At 54.8% G+C, this 19943-nt stretch overlaps 1 protein-coding gene across 4 annotated transcripts; it reads left to right on the top strand.

Annotated features, from left to right (window-relative positions):
• The first annotated feature begins 1353 nt into the window (after window positions 1-1353).
• Window positions 1354-19102, top strand: GRIN2C (glutamate ionotropic receptor NMDA type subunit 2C). 4 transcript variants are annotated; one of them, XR_009552921.1, is made up of 13 exons: window positions 1354-5085; window positions 7499-8097; window positions 8416-8530; window positions 11772-11983; window positions 12108-12270; window positions 12608-12761; window positions 14183-14308; window positions 14529-14758; window positions 15085-15245; window positions 15718-15905; window positions 16906-17138; window positions 17594-18939; window positions 18971-19102. XR_009552921.1 is itself a non-coding variant. In XM_007524654.3 (12 exons), the coding sequence occupies exons 1-12, from the start codon at window positions 4654-4656 to the stop codon at window positions 18689-18691; spliced, it is 3714 nt and encodes a 1237-aa protein (XP_007524716.2). In that variant the 5' UTR covers window positions 1354-4653; the 3' UTR covers window positions 18692-18950. The 4 variants fall into 4 exon arrangements, 1 of the variants encoding a protein (XP_007524716.2); XR_009552922.1 differs by having other exon boundaries at window positions 12105-12270; window positions 14529-14734; XR_009552920.1 differs by having other exon boundaries at window positions 12105-12270.
• The last annotated feature ends 841 nt before the right edge of the window (window positions 19103-19943 follow it).

The raw sequence follows: 19943 nt of genomic DNA, 5'->3' as shown, positions 1-19943 counted from the left end.
CTCTGCGACGGGGAGCGGGGTCTGGAGAGGAGCTGGGGCCGGCTGGGCTCCGCGGTGCGGGGGGCTGGAGCCAGCACGGCACAAAGGACGAGAGGTGGCTGTCGCCCTTCCCGGAGCCGGTTCCCGGGTTTCCCGAGCTCGGCTGAGCTCTTACTGCGCGCCGGTGCCCGCACACCCGCGCCCCTCGGGGTCGTGCCATCTCCCCAAGTGCCGACTGTCCTCCCCCGGCGCCTGCACACCCAGGATCCCGGGACTCTAAAGGAAGGGTGGGCGAAGAGGGTGCGGTGACAGCCGTGGTGCGGGCTGTGCTGAGCCCTACTGTCGCCTCGGAAGGTTGCTCTCATCTCCCGGGGACTTTGGCCAGAATCCCCGACGGGAAGGAAGCGAAACCCCGAGTTGCTTGATCGCTGGAGGCAATTCATGCCCAGGCCTCGGAGGGCAGCTGCAAGGGAAGGCACCCAGAACATCCTCACGGGTTCGTCCCCCCTCCAACCACACACACAGACACACAGATACACACAGATACACACACACACACACACACACACACACACACACACACATCCCAAGGTCCTGTTGGGAGAGCAGCCGGAACGCTCCCTGGACTGGCTCCAGGGGTCCACCGGCTTGCTGCTCCCAGCTCACCCCTCCTGGCTGTGTAACCCTACGGAGACGCCCCCTGGGGCAACTGGGAAATTGAGGAAGGGACTGTATTTGGGGAGCTCTTCTGCGCTCTGTCCAGGAGCCTGTGCCCAGTTATTGGGCCCGCGGAGCCGACTCCTGACCGCTCTACTAGGACAGGAACATGGAGGGAGCCTGTAGCCCAGAACTCTGATTCTAGGGTTTGCTCCAGGCTCGGGCCCTGTCCCTTAGAGCCAACCCCCCCCCATTAAAAAAAGCTGCTCCCTCCCCCACTTGCAGAGCTTAGGGTGGAGACCCAGCTGGGGTAGAGGAGAGGGGAGCGGAGACTTAAGAGGCTGGGATGCCCTCTTAGAAGTAGCCATGAGGTTGGGGGCGGGGGTGGTGGTGGGGTGCACGCTCCCAGTTTGGCCGCCAGGAGGCGTGGCGTGGTCGCTGCTCGCGGAGTCGCCGCCGCCGCTGCATCACCAGTGTCCTTGAGCCGCGGGTGACTGTGGCTCGCGCCGCTCTCGCCCCCTCCTCCCGAGTGGGGGGAGCCTGATGCCACATTCCCAATGAATTATTTATCACCAGCCTAAAAATACCCCGAACTTCACAGCCCAAGAGTAAGAGGTTCCTGCTGAGGGGGAGGGGGAGGGGTGCCCCCAGAGGGGGGCGTCCGAATTAATTGGGTGGGGGCGGATAAATCTTGGAGCAGGGAGAACTCCGGGTATCAGTGCCGGGAGGATGGAGAAGCGGCGGCTTCCTTGACGTCTTGGCGGAAGGGAGAGAGGGAAACCCCACGGAAAAGCTGAGGCTGCCCCCACCCCAGGATGGATGAGGCCACGCCTGGGACCAAAGCTCCCGCGTGTGAGGGGGAAGACATCGCTGTCTGGGGTGTGAGCATGTGAGTGTGAATGTACCTCCATGTGCCTGTCTGAGATTGGGGGAACCCCAGGACGTAGTCTTCTTATCCTAATCACAGCAAACCGCTCAGGCAGTGAAGAGATAGATACAGACTGTACCAGACTGACCCCTGCCACCGTTTCCCCTGGAATTTTTTTGATCCTAGAGTTCGTCAAACAAGTTAGCAGCAGTTATGAGTGACTGAAGCCCCAAGTGGGTGGGCAAAGGTCTCTAAGGCAACTGTACCCTCCAGGGCATGATCCAGTGCCCAGATTTCTGCAACCAAGGCAAAACAAACAAACAAACAAAAAGACATAGTCTGGGGCTTCCTGGCCTGGAATAGTCAAGGATGGGAATTGGGAAGAAGTATCTAGTCCTTTTCTTTTTTCACCCAAGTGTGTCCAGAGCCTGGAGGTCCAGGCAAGTGCACGTGGGAGTGAGATTTCAGTTAGACTCTGAAAATTCTGGAAGGTCTCTGGCAGACACAAGGGAGGTATTGGGAAGAGAACATTCTGACTTGAGGGTTCAGCAATTCAGAGGCCTGGTGATGACAGTGCCTAGTCACCAGACTGGCGGGAGTGAGGACTCCATGAAGGGGAGGACAGTTGGTTGAATCCAAGTATATGACATTGTGCATGGAACCAAATGTTTCATCTTTGTTGTGGGCACCAGAGAGCAGCTGTGCCTTTTGAGGAGACAGCAGTGCCCAGAGGGACATTCCAGGCCAGTTGGGCAGGCAGGGTGGGTGGATGTGAAGCAGGGAGATAGGAGGTGAATGGGACATTGGATCAGGGCAGGGCTGTGAGTCCCTGTGGTCTTGATCAATTCCCTGTCCATTGTTACTGAAGCTCAGAGGCTGGCCTACTTGGGGCTCTTGTCTCTGTAAGCATTCTTTGATCATGTCTGGTGAGAGGTCTCGGGCTTCCTCTCTTTGATTCTAGTCTAGGATGACACTTTCCCACTAGAGAGACCTCAGGGGGGACTTGGGGCCTTCTGAGTTGTGGGAGCTCCTGGTTACTCATCAGGGAGTCTTATTGTCCAAATGAAATAAAACCAGAGTCATGTGTGATTAAAACATTTCTAGTAGCAGTTTTAGAAGTTCCTAGAAGTTTGAGACCCTGGCTTACTGACACTGACACTCTTATCACCCAATGCCGTGTACACAGGAGGTGCTCAATGCACACACATGCTCACACACGTGCATGTGACATATTTGAACCAAAAGTTGCCTGTGGTTTTCCTTACAGGATTCCTTCTAGAAGTCCTGAGAGTTTCCTAAATATTCCCTGGTGGTCCTATACACTTCCCTACTCCTGGGTTACTTTGGAGATGACTAGAGAAGTCCCCCTGTGCATGTGGGCTCTGCAAGAAATTAGACTCTGGGCACAAAGGAGAAAGAAATTCAGTGGAAGACATGAAAGCTAGAGTTATTTTATCAGGCTCTGGCAGGGCATCAGTCTTTAGATGTGAACTGGCAGGGTGGGGGGGAGGAGGACTAGGGTGCTGGCGTATCAGAGACAGGAGTAAAAGCAACTGCTTAGCTTTGAATGCATGTCTATAGCAAAAAGTGTGAGGGGGGCTGGAGTGGCTGGCCCATCCTGTTCTCTGATTGGCTCTCCCTCAGCATTCTGGAATTTGGGGGGGGGGCTGTGGTGAAGATGGAGAAGTTGGCAAAATTGTAGCTGATGACCAGCTGGAAGGGAGCCACTGGGCAGGATTCAAATCACCCTGGCCAGCTTGACTTCTGGTCTTGATCCAAAGCAGTGACGTATGGCAGGATACACATCCAGCCCTTGGGTTACAAACATTCTGCATGCCAGTGATGGTCGGGGAGGAAACTCGTATATAAAATACTACTGGATTTCAGGTGACCCCAAGCTCTTTACAAGTCAGTGGTGTCACACTTCTGCTGGGACACCACTTTATTGCTTTTATTTTAATTTTTATTTGATTGGATAGAGACAGAGAAATTGAGAGAGAAGGGAAGACAGAGGGAGAGAGACAGAGAAACATCTGCAGCCCTGCTTCACCACTTGGGAAACTGTCATCGTGCAGGTAGGGACCAGGGGCTTGAACTCAGGTCCCTGTGTACTGTAGTGTGTGTGCTCAACCAGTTGCACCACAACCTGGTCCCAAGGGACACCACTTTAGAGTTGCCATTAATTAAATGTCATGGGATGAGGGGAGGTATAGATGTTCAGTGTTCAGGAGAAGGGGGCTTTGTGCCAGAACAGGCCATGCAAGGGAAGGAAGATTCAATTTAAGGTGAAGGTGTGTATATGTGTGTGTGTAAGGATGCTATTTCTCTCTTGGGAATGATGACTTTCTTCTTCTTTTTTTTTTTAATGTTTATCTGTCGGATAGAGACAGTCAGAAATTGAGAGGGAAGGGGATGGTAGAGAGAGAGAGAGATAGAGAGACACCTGCAGCACTGCTTCACCACTTGTGAAGCTTTCCCCCTGCAGGTGGGGACCAGGGGCTCGAACCTGGGCCCTTGCACACTGTAACATGTGTACTCAACCCAGTGTGCCACCACCTGGCCCCCAATGACGACTTTCTAAGTTGTTACCAGACCCTTGTGTTTTCGTGTGAATGAATTTTAGATCCTTAGCCAACAGAATTTCTTACTGATAGAGCCTTGAAGCTTAGGGAGTAAGGAGGGCAGATGTTGGTAGAAGGAGAAAGACTCTTAAAAAAAAAGGGTTTGCTGAGAGAAAACTCTTTATTGTATTTACCTCACATTGCGGTGAGGTAGGTCCTATGATTATCAGGGGCAGAAAAGCATCTCAGAGGTTAACTCCTACCAGATCACACAGCTAGTAAATGCCAAAACTGGACTTGAACTCAGGTCTGTTCAACTCAGTTCATGCACTTGGTCACTAGAATAGCTTTCTCAATGTACCTTCCTAGAGCAAAACCCAGATGGATAAGTTTCCAAAGTGCCCTGGCCTCAGGATACCCAGCTAACCTCTCTGTCTCTTTCTCTTTGTGTCTGTCTGTCTCCCCTTTCCTTTGCCTCTTTTTGTGAAGGGAGGTTTTCCCTTCTTCTCTTTCACCCTTTGGCTGTGTGACCTTCTGGACCTCATCCTCACCTCTAGTCTGTCTTTTTATCTCTCCCTCCCTGAGCCTATGCTGGTCTCTCCACAGGACCCTCCAGTGGACATGGGTAGGGCGTTGGGTCCTGCTCTGCTGCTCACTTCACTGCTCGGGGTCTGGGCCGTGCCAGGCCCAGGGCAGGGCCAGCAGTCCGTGACTGTAGCTGTGGTGTTCGGGGGCTCGGGGCCTCCACAGACACAGGCCCGTACCCGCCTTACCCCCCAGAGCTTCCTGGACCTGCCTCTGGATATCCAGCCACTCACTGTGGGGGTCAACAACACCAACCCCAGCAGCCTCCTCACTCAGATCTGTGGTCTTCTGGGCACTGCCCATGTCCATGGCATCGTCTTTGAGGACAACGTGGGTACCGAAGCAGTGGCCCAGATCCTTGACTTCATCTCTTCTCAGACTCACGTTCCTATCCTGAGCATCAGTGGAGGTTCTGCTGTGGTCCTCACTCCCAAGGTGCCTATTCAAACTCAAACCTCCTTGTCCCTGGGGCTGGGGACAGAGCTATCTGGACTGGAGTCTGGGGGAGTATGGCAGAGTGTGGGCTAGGAGGAGACTCTGGCCTTGGGAAGCTGGGGTTGGGTGGGGTTGGGGGGGCACAGAAAAGTGGGGGCTGAGGATGCCATGGGTGAGGGAGAAGGCAGCAGGGATGTTCCCATGTTCTTCAGGATCATCTTCATGGATCACTTTCACAGTCATGTCTGGATGGGGGTGGGTAAGTGGCAGGCCCACCTCATGGGCAGTCCTAGTAGTCCACTTCTCTGTGCTTCACTGGCCTTCCTTGGTCCTAGGGACAGAGTGCCGGACTGGGCACGGGGTATCATGTAATCAAGCTTTTGGGTAGAGCTTAGGACCAGGCCAACACCAGAGGCAAGGAGAAGCTTGTGCTTACAGAGCTTACAGTCCCGTAGAGGGAAAATTCCCAGCGCCTTTCCGACCACAATCAGAGCTGAGATGGTACTCTGAAGAACAGCACAGGGTGACACTGGGAAGCCTGATGTGGCCTTGTTCTGCCAGTGAGAAATGATACCTAAGCTGAGGCCTGGGTATGGTGGAGAGCTGGCAAGGTAGAGTGAGGGGGTTGGTGTAAAGGCCTGGAGGCTGAAGGAGCTTGGAGTTTCTTTGAAACAAAAGCGAAGCCTGGAGAGAGAGAGAAGTAGGGTCCTAATCATAGTGAGAGATGTAAGGGAGAATTTAATATTATTTTTACATTCTTTATGACTACCTTTATAAAGATTTCTTTATTCATTAATTAATAAGAGAGAGAAGTAAGAGAATGCAATGCAGTGCCAGAGATCAGAGTAGGCACTTCAAATTATCTCAGAGGATTAAGCGTTCATGGTGCAAAGCACAAGAACCGCCATAAGGATCCCGGTTCGAGCCCCCGGCTCCCCACCTGCAGGGGGGGTCGCTTCACAGGCGGTGAAGCAGGTCTGCAGGTGTCTGTCTTTCTCTCTCCCTCTCTGTTTTCTCCTTCTCTCTCCATTTCTCTCTGTCCTATCCAACGACATCAATAATAATCACCACAACAATAAAAACCAAGGGAAACAAAAAGGAAAACAAAGAAATAAATATAAAAATTACAAATAATAATAAAAAACAAAAAATGAAGTACACATGGTGTCCACTTGGTTGATGTAGCTTCTGTTTCTCAGTCTCTGAGAGTTTCCTTCTACTTTTGTTTTTCCTCTTTGAAATGTATTTTTTGTCCTTTAGCGTTTTTCCTGCTTTTTTTTTCTCTTCTTTTTTGCTTTTTCCTTATTTGTTTTTTGCCTCACTCATCAAGCCCAGGATTTCATACATCAAAGCACGTGCCCTACCACTGAGCTACATTTCCTCCGCCCCCCCCCAACCCTGGGGCATTCACTTATTTTTTGGGGGGGGCAGTTGCAATATGGTGGAATCTTTGAAGAAAGACCACAGGTAGAGATAGGAGGGGTTGGCACTAATCTAGGCTGACTTGGCAATGCTTTGGGCATTTTGTGGTGGCAGAGGGAGTAGAGTGAAGAGATTTTCTTATGCTCAGGGCTGGTGAAGGGTCACCTTTTGACTACACCTTAGCTCTTAGGGCATTGATTCTCAGCCCTCACTGTCCTTTTAAAAGCTCATCTCTGAGATTCCAGCCCAGTTGTGGACATGAAGAGCTTGTCAGAATTCAGGTCTCCTGGGTGCCATCCTCAGAGATTCTGATACAGGAGCTGGGCAATGAGCATTTGCATCCCCCGCCCCCCCCCCCCAGCTCCCAGGAAGCTGCAGTACAGCGACTCAGCATTGGTGGGGAGGGGACAGGGCACGTATAGTTCTAAAAACCCTCTGTGTGGTTCTTCTGAGCAGCAGCGGTTAAGAATGGAGTTGGGGTGCAGGCAGTAGTGCAGTGGGTTAAGCGCGCATGACGCAAAGCGCATGGACCCACATTAAGGATCCCGGTTCGAGCCCCCCCGCCCCACCTTGGGGGGGGTCGTTTCACAAGCAGTGAAGCAGGTCTGCAGGTGTTTATCTTTTTCTTCCCGTCTTCCCCTCCTCTCTAGATTTTTCTCTGTCCTATCCAAAAACAACAACAGCAATAGCAACAATAACAGTAACAAGGGCAACAAAATGGGGAAAATGGCCTCCAGGAGCAGTGGATTCGTAGTGCAGGCACCAAGCCCCAACGATAACCCTGGAGGCAAAAAAAATCGAGTTCAGGATGACAGGGCGGTCATCCCGGGCGCCTAGAGGGAGGGATATCCGGGATGCCCCCGCCCCCAGGCACGGTCGGGTGCAAGGACCGCTAGAGGAGAGAACCCAAGAGCAGGTGTCCGGGCAGGAGCGTGAGCAGGCGGGGCGAGCCAAGCCCCCCCCTGCTCAGACCCCGCCTCCCTCGCCCCAGGAGCCGGGTTCCGCCTTCCTGCAGCTGGGCGTGTCCCTGGAGCAGCAGCTGCAGGTGCTGTTCAAGGTGCTGGAGGAATATAACTGGAGCGCCTTCGCTGTCATCACCAGCCTGCACCCGGGCCACGCGCTGTTCCTGGAGGGCGTGCGCGCCGCGGCGGAGGCCAGCTACCTGGGCTGGCGGCTGCTGGACGTGCTCACGCTGGAGCTGGGCCCCGGGGGCGCGCGCACACACATCCGGCGCCTGCTGCGCTCCATCGATGCGCCCGTGCTGGTGGCCTACTGCTCGCACGAGGAGGCGGAGGTGCTCTTCGCCGAGGCGGCGCAGGCCGGCCTGGTGGGGCCCGGGCACGTGTGGCTAGTGCCCAACCTAGCGCTGGGCAGCACGGACGCGCCCCCGGCCGCCTTCCCCGTCGGCCTCATCAGCGTTGTGACCGAGAGCTGGCGCCTCAGCCTGCGCCAGAAAGTCCGCGACGGAGTGGCCATTCTGGCCTTGGGAGCTTATGGCTACCGGCGCCAGCACGGTGTCCTGCCCATCCCAGCTGGGGACTGCCGAGGCCACCCCGGGCCGGTCAGCCCCGCCCGAGAGGCCTTTTACAGGTGGGCACCTGCCCAGGACAGGTGGGTGAGAGGGAGCCCTTCAGGGCACCCGAGTGGCAGTGAGTTTGGACTCTAGCTGTTTATCTAGGGTCGAGTCACACACCTCTCTGGGCGTTAATCTCTCATGTGTAAAAAAAAAAAAAAAAGAGGGCGGTGGAGACGGTGGGGTGAGGATCCAAAAGTCAATCCAAGAAAATGCAAAATACTAAGTGCAAATGTTGCCTGCTGGTGAGACAAGAGGTAGGAGAGAGGTGTCTGGTCCTGGGACTGGATGCAGGCTGATCTAAGGGGCCGCCCTGGCTTCTCTTCCCCTTGCAGGCATCTCCTGAATGTCACCTGGGAGGGCCGAGACTTCTCTTTCAGTCCTGGTGGGTACCTGGTCCAGCCCACCATGGTTGTGATCGCCCTCAACCGGCACCGCCTATGGGAGATGGTGAGAAGGGGGTGAGCCCAGGGGCCTTCGCTTCCCTCTCATTTTCTCCCCACCCAAGCTGGGCACAGTACCTTCTGTAGGTTATCCAGCCCCCCTATCTTTCAGGTCTCAGCTGACATACCTCTTTTGCTGAGGAGCCTTCCGGGTTTCTCAGGGTGGACAATGAACCTCTGCTCTGGCTCCCTCCATTACCAAGCACTCCAAGCCCCGCCCCTGGAGGACTAACCCACAGCTATGCTGGCCAGACTGATGTGTAAACAAACAGCAAGGGGGAAGTCAGTGCTTAAGTGATGTGTGTGAGGCATTATGGGAGTGGAACAGAGGAGCAAGGATTAGTTCTGCCTTCAGAGAAGTAAAGTGGGGAAGGGAAGTCTTCCCAGAAGTTGGAACATTTAGGCTGGGTCGTATAAGGTTTTGCAGGAGCTCACAAGGATGGGGTACAGGAAGACGGGATACTAGTTTAGTACAGACAGAGGGGCAGGCAGGTTTGGAGAAATTTTCTTGTCAGGGATTGAAACCGGTGTCTCATACATGCAAATCATGCACTCTGCAGCTGAACTACCTCCCCAGTCTCTGCAGAATATTTTTAAAATATTTGTATTGGTTTAATGAATAAAAGAGAAAAATTGAGAGGGAGGGAGAGAGAGTGAGAGAGAGAATGAGAGAGAGAGAGAGAGAGAGAGAGAGGTGTAGTACTGCTTCACCACTCATGAAGCTTCTCTTCACTGCAGGTGGGAAGAAACTGGGGCTTGAACCCAGGTCCTTGTGCACTGTAATGTGTTCATGCACCCGGGTATACCGCCACCTGGCCCCCTCTGCAGCATTTGTAACTGGTGTGTTGCAGGGTGGTGGTGTCTAGACAATAAACTTGACCTGAGTAAGAAGGGTTCCAGTACTGGGACTCTTTACTGAGGCCAGGGGACATGATCACAGTGAGACAGTTTTCATTTATTTATTTACCAGAACACTGCTCAACTCTGGCTTATGGTGGTGCAGGGGATTGAACCTGGGACCCGAGAATCTCTTTGTAGAACTGTTATGCTATCTACAGTGAGACAGTTTTATTTATTTATTTAGATGCTATCTTTTAAAATTATATATAAATTATATATAATTTAAATTAAAACATTGTTCAGCTTTGGTTTATTTGGCAGTGCTGGAGATTGAACCTGGCACCTTTGGTGTCTCAGGTTTGAAAGTTTTTTTTTTTTATTTTTTAACCAGAGCACTGCTCAGCTCTGGATTGTGGTGTGGGGGATTGAACCTGGGATTTTCTTTTTTCTAATTTTAAAAAATTTATTTATGTATTTTTCCCTTTTGTTGCCCTTTTTTATTGTTGTTGTAGTTGTTGTTGTTATTGATGTCATCGTTGTTAGATAGGACAGAGAGAAATGGAGAGAAAAAGGGAAGACAGAGGGAAGAGAAAGATAGACACCTGCAGACCTGCTTCACCGCTTGTGAAGTGACCCCCCCTGCAGGTGGGGAGCTGGGGGCTCGAACCAGGATCCTTATGTCGGTCCTTGCGCTTTGCGTCACGTGCGCTTAACCCGCTGCGCTACCACCCAACTCCCTTTTTTAGTTTTTTTTGTTATCTTTATTTATTTATTGGATAGAGTCAGTCAGAAATTCAGAGGGAAGGGGGTGAGATGAGAAAGAGAGAGACAGAGAAACACCTGCACCCCTGCTTCACCACTCGTGAAGCTTTCCCCCCTGCAGGTGGGGACTGGGGGCTCGAACCTGGGTCCTTGCACATTGTAACATGTGTGCTCAACCAGATGCAGCACCACCTGACCTGGCCTTTAGATTCTTCTTGCTCCTTAAAGTTTTTATTTACTATCACAAGATGGGGGCAAGGAAGAGAAAGGGATGGGGTGGAGAGAGAAAGAGAGAGAAAGAGAGGGAGAGGGAAGGATAGGAAACAAGGACCAGAGCATCACTTTCACATAGGGGATATTGGGAATTTTTCGGTATCTCTTTCTCTCTGGTTTGGGGTGGTCTCCAGGGGAAAGGTAACGGGCTGGTTCTTTCTCGCTCATGACAGGGGTGACACGAAGTAAAAGACACCAGGGGACTCTTAGCGTGCCTAGAATCCATTTATTAGCAAAGTGGACATGAGTTAAATAGAAAAGCAATGAAGAGAATTATTGTTGAAATATGTTTGAAATTACAGGTTTCTTAACCATCAGCATGCCCCTAAGGTAGGGGGCTGGTATGACAGGAATTGATTAGATACAAGACAGTTATTCTCCATGACGCAAGCAACTTAATTATCCAAAGGTATTTGAGAGAAGCATAGGGGTTAAACCCGTAGGGTGAGACAGAGAGAAAATGGATATCAAAAAGCCATATAGTTTGGAATTTCTCTTGTCTGGGGTCTGAGGTGTGTGATGAAATGTGTGATAAGGTGTGTTCTCCTGTGATCAGAAGGTGACTTTCGGGAGTCGGGCTGTAGTACAACGGGCTAAGCGCAGGTGGCGCAAAGCACAAGGACCAGCATAAGGATCCCGGTTCAAACCCCGGCTCCCCACCTGCAGGGGAGTCACAACACAGGCGGTGAAGCAGGTCTGCAGGTGTCTATCTTTCTCTCCTCCTCTCTGTCTTCCCCTCCCTCTCTCCATTTCTCTCTGTCCTATCCAGCAACAACAACAGTAATAACTACAACAATAAAACAACAAGGGCAACAAAAGGGAAAAAAAATTAAATTAAATTAAAAAAAAGGTGACTTTGAATAAGTGAATCTGCGGCCATGTGGCCTGCAGTTAATGGAGGGAAGTACTGGGGTTTCTGTGGGCCTGAGAGTCGAGAAGGAAAGAACCAAGTCTGACTTTCCCCCCTTATGCTCACCTCGGTTGAGAGAGACTTACCAAGAGGTTATCTTCTCAGACCTCATCCAAGGACTGGGGTGGTTCTCCCTAAGCTCTATCAGGCTCACACATATTCCCAACAGGAACTGATACAGGGAGGTGTCCTATTCAGTGCGCCACCACTTGGCCCCAGTCTTGGGTCTTGACTTTGGGAAGGTACTGTAACCCAGCAGCAGTGTGGAGGAGGCTGCAGAGAACCCTTCCTTTGTGCCAATCCCTTGTTCCCCTCTCTCATTCTTCAAATGCTTCTGTTCCCAAGCATCCTCAAGTGAGGGAGGGGGACTCTTGGCCCTGGCAGGCCCTACCCTGAGGCCCCACCTAGAGGGTGGTAGTAGTGGGGCTGGAGAGCCCAGGCTGAGGCACGTCATTGTTCGCAGGTGGGGCGCTGGGACCACGGCATCCTCCACATGAAGTACCCAGTGTGGCCTCGCTACAGTGCCTCCCTGCAGCCCGTGGTGGACAGCCGGCACCTGACAGTGGCCACGCTGGAGGAGCGGCCCTTTGTCATTGTGGAGAGCCCTGACGCCAACACAGGCGGCTGCGTACCCAACACAGTGCCATGCCGCAGGCAGAGCAATCACACCTTCAGGTCTGCAGGGGGCGGGGACTCGGAGTGCTGGGTGGGGCATGTCTTGTGTTTGGTGGGCGGGAGTCCTCCGGCAGGCAAGGCTCCTTGGGGGCTGCTGCCTCTGACTCCTGCTGGTCTCCAGCAGCGGTGATGTGGCCCCCTATACCAAGCTTTGCTGTAAGGGCTTCTGCATCGACATCCTCAAGAAACTGGCCAAAGTGGTCAAGTTCTCCTATGACCTGTACCTGGTGACCAATGGCAAGCACGGCAAGAGGGTGCGCGGCGTGTGGAACGGCATGATTGGTGAGGTAGGCCGGGTCCCCACGGTCCTCCCTGCCCACCTGCCTGCTGTCCTCGGAAAGCCCCAAGGTGGCCCCTCCTGCTCTGGGAGTCTGTCACGGTGGGCCCAGACCCATCTCCAACTGCTCCCCCTGCCCTGCAATGTCCCTGAGTTGGCCAGAGGTGCAAGTGAGGTCTGAGAAGCCAAGGGGAGTGGTTCCTTCGATAGCTCGGTTGGTAGAGCAGAAGACTGTAGTGGGAGAAGCCAAGGGGAGCAAGGACTCAGAGTGCCCCACAGGGGACAGGGGAGAGCGCTCTGGCCTGCAGGAGCCCCTGCCAGCCAGCCCCATCCTCCGTGGCCCCCAGGTGTACTACAAGCGGGCAGACATGGCCATCGGCTCCCTCACCATCAACGAGGAGCGCTCAGAGATCGTGGACTTCTCCGTGCCCTTCGTGGAGACGGGCATCAGCGTGATGGTGGCCCGCAGCAATGGCACCGTCTCCCCCTCGGCCTTCTTGGGTGCGGCTTGGGGCAGCAGGGAGGGCTGAGGGGCAGAGGGGATGTGTGGCAGAGCTTGGATGGAGGTGGGGGCTTGGGGTGGGGAGAGTGTCTGCAGAGGCTGGCTGAGGTCTGAGCCATCAAAGAGTAGGTCAGACAGGGAAGAGTTAGAGGTGATTCTTGTCTGAGTCTAGGTGAGGGTGGGGATGGAGGGAATCCAGGGTGCTCTTGTGAGAAATAGAAAAGCAGGTGACAGGGAGGAAGTGCCCAGAGGGCTGGGGTGCTGGTAGGAGAGGAGAGGCTCCCTGAGGAATTGAAGGTGCTGACCCAGTGTGGGTACTAGTTTGGAAACTTGATAAAGAATGCAGAATCTGAGGGGCTGGGTGGTGATGCACCTGGTTGAGTGCACAAGTTACAGTGTGCAAGGATCCAGGTCTGATCCCCCAGTCCCCACCTGCAGGGGGAAAGCTTTGCAAATGGTGAAGCAGTGCTGCAGGTGTCTCTCTGTCTTTCTCCCTATCACTCCCTTACTTTTCAATTTCTGGCTGTCTCTATCATCCAATAGATAAATAAAGGTAATATAAAAATTAAATATATATATATAATTAAAGAAAAGAATGCAGTCTGTTGAGTATCTTCTTTGTGCCAGGCTCCTTCCTAGGGGTTGGGGACATAGCCCTAATCCCGACTGACCTAGGCATCCAGATGGCATGTGAGGTGGGCCTTGTAGAGTAGGGTGGACATGGGGGTACAGAGTCCTGAGCACAGGTGAATCTCTCATCCAGGCATAGAGGAGGGAATCTGTCCTGCCCCTTCTGCTGTGTGACCTTAGGCAAGTCACTATACCTCTCTGAGTGGGAATTCCTTAGCCAGAGGGAAGACAGCAGACTCTACTTATCATTTCAAAGGAGCAAAGGTTTATGGAAGTGATGTCTTCCAGCTCACGGAGAGCAAAAAGGTTTTGTTGGAAGCCTCCAGGCAGTCTTCCCAGCTCCTCGGTTTCATTGACCTCAGAGTCTGTTCCAGGTAGAACAGCAACTCATCCAAACATGGGGAGGAGGCAGGGAGGCTCCAGAGCAGGGGCTGCAGATTTGGCTTTGTGGGATCAGGTGAGGGGGAGGGAGAGAAAGGAGTATGGGGTATGGGCCTCTTTCATGAAAGGAAGAGGGACAAGAGGGCAGGTGAGCTCTCTGATAGGGTAATGGGACCCTAGCACCAGGCGTGGGGGGGGGAGACCAAGCATGCTGGAGAGCCTGATCTGCCCTGGGGGGCACTCTCTGGGGGCTCCACTGCTCTCAGAAGCAGAGAACCCTTGACTCAGTCCCACCAGCTGCTGCACCCTACTCTGACGAAGTTGACCTACCTGTCTGCACCTGGTGCCCTGGGCTGTGAGTGGAGGGGCAGCGTCAGGGCCTCTGAGCCACCACCCCCTCTGTTCCCAGAGCCCTACAGCCCAGCAGTGTGGGTGATGATGTTTGTCATGTGTCTCACTGTGGTGGCCATCACTGTCTTCATGTTCGAGTACTTCAGCCCCGTCAGCTACAACCAGAACCTCACCAGTGGCAAGAGTAAGCTCTCACCAGGGTCTGGCTAGAAGGAGAGGGCTAGAGGTGGGGTCTGTGAATGTTGAATCCGGGGGGTGGGGAGACTGGTGACCAAGGACAGGCTCCCCATCCAAGACGGAGTAGGGACAGGACTTGTGGAGTAGGGCAGGTGGAACACAAGTCCCTTAGGCCCCACCCTGTGCCAGGCAGAAGGGAGCCCCAGTGTCACTCTTCTCACCTCTAGAGTCTGGGGGTCCATCCTTCACCATCGGCAAGTCTGTGTGGCTGCTCTGGGCGCTGGTCTTCAACAACTCAGTGCCCATCGAGAATCCCCGGGGCACCACCAGCAAGATCATGGTCTTGGTCTGGGCCTTCTTTGCTGTCATCTTCCTTGCCAGCTACACCGCCAACCTGGCTGCCTTCATGATCCAGGAGCAGTACATTGACACTGTGTCTGGCCTAAGTGACAAGAAGGTTCTGGGGCAGAGGATTGGGGTTGGGGGGATGCCAAGGGCAGGAAGGGGATTTGAACTGAAGATAAGAGAGGGAGAAACTGGGGAGACTGGGGAGGAGGAGTGGGAGGAAGAGAGGTGACTGAGTCATTGACTGGTTTGGGGAGTGCCTCTTCCTGTCTTAGCCTCAGCGTCCCCCATCGGGACGCCAGGAGAGGCCTGGACTATCTCTAAGACTGCCCCATGCTCACTTTTGCAAGTCTAAAGCACAGGGTCATTGGGGAGCATGTGAAGGGTGCTCAGAGGTGGGAGGAAGGGTCTCGGATGACCACTGCTCTTTGCCTGCAGTTTCAGCGGCCTCAGGACCAGTACCCGCCCTTCCGGTTTGGCACGGTACCCAATGGCAGCACAGAAAGGAACATCCGCAGCAACTACCGGGACATGCACACCCACATGGTCAGGTTCAACCAGCGCTCAGTGGAGGATGCACTCACCAGCCTCAAGATGGGGTGGGTCCCCAGTCCTATCCCTTCCCCCAACTGCTCCCAACCTCATGTCTCCCCAGTGACATGCCCCCAAGGTGGGGACAGTGAGGCTGAGTTGTTCCACAGGCATCCTAGGGTAGGGCTGAGAAGGTGTTGGGGCAGAGTGGAGCTTGACGTAGAAGGGATCACTCACCATGTGACGCAGAGACACAGCTATGATGTTGGCCAGGGTGTAGCCATGGCCTGAGGAGGGACTGAAGGGCATGGATAGATGGGGCAGAGAGTATGTCCCCTGGCCTCTCTCAGGAGGTGGAGAGGTGGGTCCCTGTTTTATGGTAGAAGTCTTCGTTGCATCTAGGACCCAAGGGAACCAGAGCAGGTTCTGCTTGTCACCCTCCTGACATGCTCAGAGGGCCCATGTGACCTGACCCTAGACAGACTCCATGTTTGTTCCCCCCCAAAAAAAAAATAACATTAGCATGATCCTTGTCCCCAGGAAGTTGGATGCCTTCATCTATGATGCTGCTGTCCTCAACTACATGGCAGGAAAGGATGAGGGCTGCAAGCTGGTCACTATTGGCTCTGGCAAGGTCTTTGCTACAACTGGCTATGGCATTGCCATGCAGAAGGACTCCCACTGGAAGCGGGCCATAGACCTGGCGCTCCTGCAATTCCTAGGGGACGGTGGGTGCTGCCGCTAGGGGGGCTGGGTGGCCTGTGAAGTCAGAGGTCAGAATAATTGTGGTTAGCATCCCCACCGCCATCTTTTCTGATTCCCCAGGGCCTATGGGAAGGGAGAGATGTCTAGGGAATTGAGGTTGTGGGTATAAGGAAACACTGTTGGAGACCGGGGAAAGGGTGGGTTTTTGCAAGGAAGGGCAGGAAGACAAGAAGGGGTTCAGGCCACACCGTGGAGTTCAGTGGACCTGAGCTTCTTTCTTTTCCCTCAAGACATTCATCTCATCCCTCACCCCACCCCCCAAAAGAAAGCTTTCCTTCTTGAGACTCCTGCGGGATGGGAAGAAGCATCAGGACCCTTTCTATTCTCACTCTGTGTGTCCACAGCCTGAATGTCGAGGCAGGTGCCCTGTGGGCGAGGGATTTTGGTTGGACTCTGATAATTCCAGAAGTGATTTGGGACCAGAGGTGGGACACAAGCTTACTTTGGTGTAGGGTTCATTGAACCCATGAACCTCTCCAGACCAGCCCAGAGACAGCTTTGAGTTTAGATCTCCAACAACATTAGAAGAAGAAGTGTCTCTCCCATTTTGCCCATCAATACCTTGAGTCATTAGAGTGGTAACAAGGAATGTGCTTGTGAGAACCCTCGGTAGGCCTTTTGTCTATGTGCCCAGCTGCCTACCTGCACGTCAGGGAATCAAGCAGTAATGAATAACTGGGTGATAAAATGTGTGTAATCAACAGGCTTTGGCTGCGCACATGGGGGTGGACATGCCAAGTGGTGGTACTGTCCACCCCAGCCCCTGCTCTGCTCTCCCTTTTCTTGCCCATGGACACTCCCTCCCCCCTCCCATCCTGCCCCTTTGGGCTGGATCCTAAGTGATTCTGCAAGATGGGGGGCAGCATCCTGGCCGTAAACCCTTCCTTGTCCCATCTCTGGGTGAGCACTGGGAGGGTCCCTTCTAAATCGAGTGTCCCCTCCACGCCCACCCACAACCACCAGGGGAGACACAGAAATTGGAGACAGTGTGGCTGTCTGGGATCTGCCAGAATGAGAAAAATGAGGTGATGAGCAGCAAGCTGGACATTGACAACATGGCTGGTGTCTTCTATATGCTGCTGGTGGCCATGGGGCTGGCTCTGCTGGTCTTCGCCTGGGAGCACCTGGTCTATTGGAAGCTGCGCCACTCGGTGCCCAACACCTCCCGGCTGGACTTCCTGTTGGCCTTCAGCAGGGTGGGTGTACTCACCTTTCTCGAGACAGGGCACTGACTGAGGTAACTGAGATCTGATTGTGAGCCTGCTGACAGATGTGCCCACAGGGTCTGAGACGTGGGCTTGTTTGCCAGCATCAGGCAGCAGAGAAGCAGAGCCCTTCCCTGACAGTTCCTTCCCAGTTAGCTGAGCTTGGAACCCTCACTAACTTTAGGTTAATGAGTTGCCTTCTGGAAGCTTCTCCTCTGTGAGAGCTCATCCAGGACCTGGCTCACAGGAGATGCTTAACAAATTGTAGTTGATTCCTGTGGGGTAGACATGCTTGGATTGGGGCTGCAGAGACCCAGACAGGTGCGTGCGTGCGTGCGTGTGTGTGTGTGTGTGTGTGTGTGTGTGTGCGCGCGCGCGTGCGCGCTGGGGGTGGGGCATTCCCCAGATGGGTACATTGCTCACACATGTCTTTTCCCAATACTCAGGGCATATATAGCTGCTTCAGCGGGGTGCAGAGCCTGGCCAGCCCAGGACGACCGCCCAGCCCGGACCTCACCGCCAGCTCGGCCCAGGCCAGCGTGCTGAAGATGCTGCAGGCGGCGCGGGACATGGTGAGCACTGCGGGCGTGAGCAGCTCCCTGGACCGCGCCACACGCACCGTGGAGAGCTGGGGCGGCGTTCGCCGGTCAACCCCGCCGCCTGGCTGCTCGGGCCTGCGGCCCTGCACACCTGGCCCGCCTCCGGAGTCGAACCCCCAGGGCTGGGCACCTCCATGCCGGGGCCGCGCCGCGCCGGGACGCAGGGCCCCGAAGCCCCGGGGCTGCCCCCAGACGCCCGAGCCGCCCTTGCCGGACGTCTCCCGAGTGCCTGGGCGCCCCAGGTGCGAGACACGGTGGCCCGAGCGGGTGGTGCGCGGTGGGCGCCACCTCTCGGCCTCCGAGCGGCGCGCGCTCCCGGAGTGCCCCCTGTCCCCCGAATGCTGCCACTACAGTTCCTTTCCTCGAGCCAACCGGTCGGGGCGCCCCTTCCTCCCTCTCTTCCCGGAGCCTCCAGAGCCGGACAACCTTCCACTGCTCGGCCCGGAGCAGCTGGCCCGACGGGAGGCGCTGCTGCGCGCAGCCTGGGCTCGGGGGCCGCGCCCGCGCCACGCGTCGCTGCCCAGCTCCGTGGCCGAGGCCTTCGCCCGACCCGCCTCGCTGCCCTCCAGCTGTGGCCGCTCGTCCTGCGGGCGCCTGGCGCAGGCACAGTCCATGCGACTGCCGTCCTACCGGGAGGCCTGCCTGGAGGGCTTGTGGGCAGGAGCCCCCGCCTGTCCGCACAGACAGCACGCCTGCCTCCACGCCCATCTGCCGCTCTGCTGGGGGGCTGTCTGCCCTCACCTCCCACCCTGTGCCAGCCACGGCCACTGGCTCTCTGGGGCGTGGGGGCCTCGGGAGCACAGGGCCAGGACCCTGGGGCTGAGCAGCACAAGCTACAGAGACAGCGGGGGCCGGGAAGAGCTCAGCAGGGTGACCTGTGGCATGCACAGTTTCTCGGGATCTTGCACCTGGAGGCGCATCTCCAGCTTGGAGTCAGAGGTCTGAAGCCTTGGCCATGCCGTTCGGGGGTTGTCGGAACAGGTGGGCTGGGGTTTCTCTGGCTTCTGCGGTGAAATCCTGGCCCTGGGACAGCCTGTGAGCCCAGCAGTCTTGAATTCTGGTGTGGGCTGGGCTCTTGTAGTCTCCGTATCAGCCGAAACCATTCCCCTTTGGACCTGGACTCACAGGCTGCAGTGGGGTCAGACCTGCAAGGCCTTCCCTGTCCCTGGCTGGCCAATTCCCTGTAACAGTGGGTTTTGCTGTGGGAGCAAACGCTAGAAGAAGAAGAAGCTGTGGGAGCACAGAGACTGGCCCGGGGGGTTGGGGCAGGGCAGGCCTTACTGCTCCTTGCTCCACCCACTGGAGTTTCTTCTCCATGGAGCACTGGTCATTAAATACTCCTTTTCCAACCTACTAGCCCTGACTGCCTCATTCTGCATCCTGGGAGGGGGTGTATCACAGCCTGTAGGCAATGGGCTTTGCTTGGGTGGGGTGTCTGCCTCTGACAGTGGGGTGCAGCTCCTTCGGGGAGCTTCTGGGTGGTGAGGCTGAGGGCTCTGAGCAGCAGATGCCACTTGGTATTCAATGCCAGCTCTCGCCCACCCTGGCGCCGGATGTGACAAATGTGCTTAGCGCAAGGGCTCTGGTGGTGATGGATAGAGTTCATCCTTCAGTCTCCTTGAGAAGAAAGGCTGATGCCAGGGGCTGTGGTTGTCCTGTCCTGCCAGGGCCCATTTGGAAGTTGGACAGCATTAGGGTGAAGAGGCACAGTGGGGAAAGAGCTGTTGTGGGGAACCTACCAGGTTCCAGGCTCCTGCTGATTGGATTCTCTGAACTGGGGGGTTCAGAACCACTTGCTAGCTCTGAAGCTGGCACAAGTAGCTGCAGAGGTCAGGCAGGGCTAAGCCTAGCTGGTCCCAGCACCCCTCAGAAGAGAGGGGACCCCACGCCAGAGACTCTGTTGCTGCCTCAGTCTTTTCACCCTCCTTCCAGGGCTCACAGTCTCCACCACCCCTCCTTTCTCTGTCACATGCCACCACCTTGGAGACATCTTAAATAATGGCTTCTGCTTATGAATTTCTTCCCCCCCCCAAATTGTTTTATTAGGAAATGATGATTTACAAGACAGTTGCCACATGGGTCCTTCTCTAGCAGAGAACCATGGAAAGCCCTGCTGTGCACAGGTGGGTGGAGGAGGAACAGATCTGACCTGTCACAGGGGAATTGAGGGCATTGCCAGAGCCAACACCACACACAG

Source organism: Erinaceus europaeus, chromosome 12, assembly GCF_950295315.1.
Source record: "Erinaceus europaeus chromosome 12, mEriEur2.1, whole genome shotgun sequence".
In the NCBI taxonomy this organism is placed as follows: Eukaryota; Metazoa; Chordata; class Mammalia; order Eulipotyphla; family Erinaceidae; genus Erinaceus; species Erinaceus europaeus.
Note: the sequence above shows the minus strand (reverse complement) of the source record. Positions and strands in the feature narration are given on the sequence as shown.

Coding starts and splice junctions, on each gene's coding strand:
- GRIN2C (XM_007524654.3), top strand. CDS start 4,654: ATGCTGGTCTCTCCACAGGACCCTCCAGTGGACATGGGTAGGGCGTTG. Junction 8,098..8,415: donor GCCCGAGAGGCCTTTTACAG/GTGGGCACCTGC, acceptor TTCCCCTTGCAG/GCATCTCCTGAATGTCACCT. Junction 14,309..14,528: donor GAACCTCACCAGTGGCAAGA/GTAAGCTCTCAC, acceptor TCTCACCTCTAG/AGTCTGGGGGTCCATCCTTC.